Below are 6000 nucleotides of genomic sequence, written 5' to 3'. Positions count from 1 at the left end.
TTATTGTTTTTAAAAGTATATTTAAGCTTATAGATACAAAGGGGGACACAAATTTTAGCTTTGTGGGTAACTGTTTGCCAATCCCTGAGTTAGGTAATTAATTTAGTATTTTTTTATTAATTTTGTTTTAATCAGCAAACGATTTCTGTCACTAATAAAAAAACTAATACATAACTGTAATTTATACTACTATTAATAATAAAAAATAAACTTAGCATCAATTATAACAATTCTTTGGAGCACAAGAGTTTTTTAAGTGTTTAATGAAGCACTTATGAAATTAAATATTAGTTAGCATTACGTGGTTGAGCACTATTTGAAATAATTTACATTTGTAGAAATTTTGTAAGTTTACATAATCTCCGCAAGTGAACTATTTTAAAAATTGATAATAAAAATGAAATGAAAAAATAACATGTTTAAAAAATGTTAGGTAATTAACGAACTCTATAATAATATCAAAATTTTATAATTGATAAAATACAATTTCTACCAAAACAGTAACTTTATCGACTCAATTTAATGTAAAGATTATTAAAAATAACATAAAAAGTGAACTAGATCACAATTAAGGTTTGTACCATTTTAAAAGCACAACGAAGTTCAACATCATAGATCAAAGAGAACTTTTATAATCATAAATATCAAGACGTGCAAAATATCAAATTTTCCCTACGCAGTTTTTCAACGCTAGAAATTCTTTGCTGCAGTCTCCCTTGCGAATACTGTCCCATTCCTTAACGCAGGTTCCGTAAGCCAGCAGCTGCTGATTGCACTTCTTCAGTTTACCGGGAAGCTGCCTCAACGAATCTCTTGCTTTGGCGAAGGCGGGCGAGTTAGTGGGTATTTTATTTGACATCTACAAATTAATAGTTTACTTTGATAAAGCATTTAGTTGTACAAATACATAAATATACATATATATATAAAATGTAAAAGTTAGGGAGAATCTTTGCTTTTTACTTTTTGTACTTAAACACTAGCTATAAACTACTTTTCAAGAAAACATTTTCTATTTTTAGAAATAGTGTGTATAATTTATAAATTTTTATCTAAAATGGTAGAGAGCACTAAAAAATTAAACACTTAAAGTTAACTAAGACATATAAATCATTGACATACTTAGAAACTATTGAAACAAGCTTCAAAAATTTTTAGTTTTTTGTTGTAACTTAGATTAAACAAAGCTGTGCTAAACTCTTATATTTACTTTATACTACTTCAGTTTTTAAAGTTTCTAGGAAGTATTTTTTTCAGCTTAAATAAAATTAATTGTTAAAATATCTATAAGAAAATCTGTATGTACAACAATAGTTTTTGTTATAAATTACTGTTTTAAAAATTAAACTAGAATCTTTATTTAAAATGAAAAATTATTGAAAATTTTAATTTTCTACAATAAGTTACCATTTATACACAAATGCATAATTAAATTCAGAGGGTCAATTAAAAATAAAAATACATAGAAAAACATTTGTGGTTACAAAAAATGGTTGAAACTGTTAAAGTTAAATATAAAAAATTGATTAAAACCGAAGCAGAAAACTGTAAAAAATTTTTACATAATAAAAAATTACATGGCATAAGATAATAAAATGTTTTGTTTTTAATAAAGTTTATTAAGGCTGATAAATAGAAATGAAACAAGTACATATGCTGTTAGTAATTGTGGAACTTAAATGCAAAAAAGAGTATGGTTAGCAAAATGTAGTATATGAATATAACATAATATAAAATTGCATTCAAACAATTCAGACACTTGTATAAAAGTACAAAAACAATTAAATATGATTATTATACAAATAACAAAGACTGCTTGGAAAATAAATAAGCTACATAATTAATAACATTGCTTGATCGATAAAGTATGTTTTTAATGGATTGCTTAGAGTTACAAATTAACTATAAAAGACTTGAAACATTGTTTGAAAATTTTTAAACTATTTGTAAATTAGATAAATAAATGTGCAACAACTAAATATAAGACATTTACATAAATCAGGAGTTATTTAAAGTAACTATAATAAATGCAATAAAAAAAAGTTTTTCAACAGATGGAAAATTTAAAGAAATCAAAACAAAATCTAAAAAAAATTATTAAAAAACTTTTTGTATGACTTATTCGTATAGGATAAAAAAAAATGTAGCTAACTGATTTAAACTTGTACAAATTTTTGTTTTTGAAATCAGACTAAATTTGATAGAAATTTTTTTAATGACTTTAACCAGCAGTAACTACTGGCTTTTATTCTTAGATGTATTCATTATGTTCAAAAACTTTTCCTTTCAAAAAAACTAAAATTTTATTAAAATGCTGGTTTAAAAAATAAACAGAAGCTTTTTAAAAACCAAATTTACAAGTAGTTTTTATGATTAAAGCAAGATATTAATAACTTTAGAAAAATAGTTTGTATCAGCATTTATCAAATAATTTTTTATTTTCTTAAGTTATTAGATTTAACTAAACATAACATAGTCTATACCTTCTTTTAAGTTTAAGGATTGTAGATTGTTTTCAAAAACACCATTTGTAAGATCTTGCTTCATGCAAATAACAAACGGTTTTGTTGCTTCAGAAAAATGAACAACAGGTATCACCGGCTTGACTCTACTTTCACTCAAGTGGTAAGTGTAAAAACCTTTATTGATCTTTTTTACATCAACATCGCAAAATGCAACAACTCTGCTTTTATAGCTGAGTGACAAGTCTCTAAAGAATTTTCTCCCTTGCTTTCCAGCGTTCCAAATTGTAAAAGAACTCCATTTGGGTAATACATGCTTCTCTATTGCTCTCATTCGAATGTCCCAAATGGTTTCCTCTTTGACCGAAGACGAAGTACAGCCTAAGTGGTGTCTATAAACTACAAGCGGGTAATCTACTCTGATAAAATTGCAATGCTTTTCAAAGAGTTTGAGAAAAAACAAATAGTCTTCAGGACAACCCTTTTCATCTTTGCAAAATCCGCCTTCCACGGAATCAAATAACAATTTTGAGCAAAACCATGTAGGCATGGCAACTGTGGGCCCATTTGCAGTGAACACTTGTAAAGAAAGCTGTTGTTTTGTCAACTTGTTAAGCCATCTTGTATACCTTGCTGTTGAGTTTTTTGGTCTTCTTTTGACTTGGCAGCCTATCAATGTGAAAGGGTCAGCTTTTATTGCTTCTTCAAACTGTTTTGAAATTCTTTCTGGGGCCATAACATCATCAGCATCAAAAAAACACAAATACTTTCCTTTGCTATGCTTAATTGCTTCATTTTTTGCATATCCGCAACCCCCAGGTGCTTTAAGCTTATTGTTTATAATTTTTACACTGATACCTCTATCTGTAAAGAGAGGTAAAAACAACTTTATTATTGATGCTAAATTGTCAGTGCTAGAGTCATTAAAAACACAAAGTTGTAGAGAACCAGAAAAGTTTTGTTTTAAAATTGATAACAAACTTTCTTCTAACCATCTTTCACAGTTGTAAACAGGCATAATAACTGAAACATCATACATTACAATGTCTTTCGGTTGTTATTTATTAAACAATAATTTTTACATAACAAAAAGGTTACAGTTCTAAATGCTCTTCATAAGGCCCCAAGTCAAAAACCTTTGAAAACAGGGAGAAAAAAATTAAATAATATTATGCATCAAATATCTTAAAAAACACTGTAAAAATAGTTTGTATATAATAATTAAATATTTTACTAATCAATTTTTGCAAGCTTATATAAACATTTTTACAAGTTAGCCTGACTTTGTTTTCAATTACAAAAATATATTTTATAATTATAAGCATAATGTTAAGCTTGAACATACTTTTAATTATGGGTGCTTATTTTTACAGCTACTTTTGACTTTCTGGTTGGAAAAATTTTTTTGTTTCAGAAATATAATAAAAATACCCTGTGCAAAATTTTAGATAATTTGAATAAACTTTCACCAGAGCTCCAAACAATTTTCTTAAATGCAAAACGTACGGGATCCAAAAAATACAAATTTGGAGTTTTAACCTGATTTTTTTTACATGTGGCTAATTATCACACAAACACATTGTGAAAAATTTAAAACAAATCACAAAAGTGTTATTGTAGAATTTCTTGATTTTTTAACTTTTGGTAAGTTTTCTTGAAATTCTAGTTTTTTCTTCAAAAAACAAGAAATGGTACCATAAAACTTTCTTTGGGTCGTTTTAAATTGTTCTCAATGTGTTTGTTAGATAATTAGACACATGTAAAAAAATTTCAGCTTAAAACTCCAATGTTGCAATTTTTGGACCCATCCATTTTGCAATGGGGTAGTTTTTAGAAAATCAGTTGGAGCCAATGTAAGAGTTTCTTCAAATCATCTAAAATTTTGCACAGGGTGACTTTATGATGTTTCCAAAACACAAACATTTTTCCAGCTGGAAAATCAAAAGTAGCAGTAAAAGTAAGCACCCTATTATACATTCTTTACAAACTTATTAGAACAAGTTTTTGATCCATATTTTTATAAATAATTTCATTGATAGAGTTTAAAACTTTATTAAAATTAGTAAAACTACCACTACAAATAACTTTACCACAAAAAATGTATTTACTTAATAATGTGGTGTGCATAAAACTTCTTCTACACTTATCTAATTTTCACATATTTTTAAGAGTTGTAAAAAAATTACATATGCAATTGTTCATAGTTATTCAAATTTTTTAAATATAAGTTTATTTGTTTATTTTATTGTATTTTCTTCCTTTAATAATATTAGACTTTTTATAGAATAAAGTTTGTAAATATAATGTTAAAAAGAATTTTGATAGAAAATTATGGTTTATTCTTTTAAAGATTTTTATTTATAATTAGATATCTAAAAGAATCAGGGGTACTACTTATCGGGAAAAATATGCAAGCCTGAGTCTCAGCCAAAGTTTACCAAAAAACAGGAAAAAATACAGAATTTGAGACATAAATCTAAAATAAAAACTAATAGTAGATAATAAATTTACTAAATACCTAAAAACACCAAATTATAACAAAAGGATTTAGTAAAGTTGACATTTTAAGAAAAAAATCAAATTAAAATAGAAAACAATTAGGGAAAAAACCCAAACTTGAATAACTTAAACAAAAAAAAATTAGCCTGAGCCAGCCTGAGTTTTTCAAAAGTTTTAAAACTAGTTTGCCTTGGTTTGAGTCAAAATATTATCCTGAGTGTGTGGCAACCCTGTAGATGATAAACTGTTTTATAAAAGAACTATTTAAAACCTTATATTTGTATTTATCTCTCTGAAATCAAGTTGAGAACTTTGATTGTATTTAAAACTAAAAGTATTAAATAAAACTTGCTTTTAAAAGTTTTTGCAAACACTTTATATAGTGTTCCCAAACTTTTTTCATCAGACCCTCTTTGAAGAAATAAAAAAAAGCTATGGCCCTCTCTAACAATATTTCTCAAAAAACTTCTCTTAAATACGCCTAAGATCTTTTTTTTTTTGCTCATTAACTTTAGAATATCTAGTGTAAGTTTCAAATTATGGCCTTATGTCCCCCGTCCATAAATTTATGAAATATTCCTATTTTATTTAGCGTAAGTTTTATAACTAACAATAAACAAACTAAGACCAATTTTTTTGCTCTTCATTATCAACTCGAGAATTTCTATTGTAAGCTTTAATTTACAGCTAATTTGAGAATTTACCTTGTGGCAAATTTACAGCTTATGGACCCCTAAATTTCTGAAAAGGCCTACTTTAGGAAACCCTGTTTTATAGCATCTTTAAAAACAGAATAAAGAAAAAATGCTTCAAACATTAAAATTGTTTAACTAAAAGGAGCATTAATATGCTATGGATCAGGTAATAGTTAAATACATCAGGTGTAAATTTTCAAGTGTATTTTTGGGAACTGTGTTCAAAACTTCAAGGATGTCCAGAAATACCAATCAGGGTTGCCATTCTTTGAAGTAAACAAGCTAGCCTGAGTGACAAAAAACTTGCCTGAGTCAGCCAGAAACTAAAAAAGGAGTATTTACCA

At 26.7% G+C, this 6000-nt stretch overlaps 1 protein-coding gene and 1 long non-coding RNA gene across 2 annotated transcripts; both read right to left on the bottom strand.

Annotated features, from left to right (window-relative positions):
• Positions 1–242: 242 nt before the first annotated feature.
• Positions 243–1202, bottom strand: LOC145844468 (uncharacterized). Its single transcript, XR_014370285.1, has 2 exons — positions 1123–1202; positions 243–859 (listed from the first exon to the last, which is right to left on the bottom strand). It is a non-coding gene; the product is annotated as an uncharacterized LOC145844468 (long non-coding RNA).
• A 1255-nt stretch (positions 1203–2457) lies between these two features.
• Positions 2458–3650, bottom strand: LOC145844154 (queuosine-tRNA galactosyltransferase-like). Its single transcript, XM_082951520.1, has one exon. The coding sequence runs from the start codon at positions 3499–3501 to the stop codon at positions 2458–2460; it is 1044 nt and encodes a 347-aa protein (XP_082807646.1). The 5' UTR covers positions 3502–3650.
• Positions 3651–6000: the final 2350 nt, after the last annotated feature.

This window comes from Thalia democratica, chromosome 9, assembly GCF_965202585.1.
Source record: "Thalia democratica chromosome 9, ktThaDemo2.hap1.1, whole genome shotgun sequence".
NCBI lineage: Eukaryota > Metazoa > Chordata > Thaliacea > Salpida > Salpidae > Thalia > Thalia democratica.
Note: the sequence above shows the minus strand (reverse complement) of the source record. Positions and strands in the feature narration are given on the sequence as shown.

Excerpts from the sequence above, each read along its gene's own strand:
- LOC145844154 (XM_082951520.1), bottom strand. The coding sequence starts at position 3,501 with ATGTATGATGTTTCAGTTATTATGCCTGTTTACAACTGTGAAAGATGG.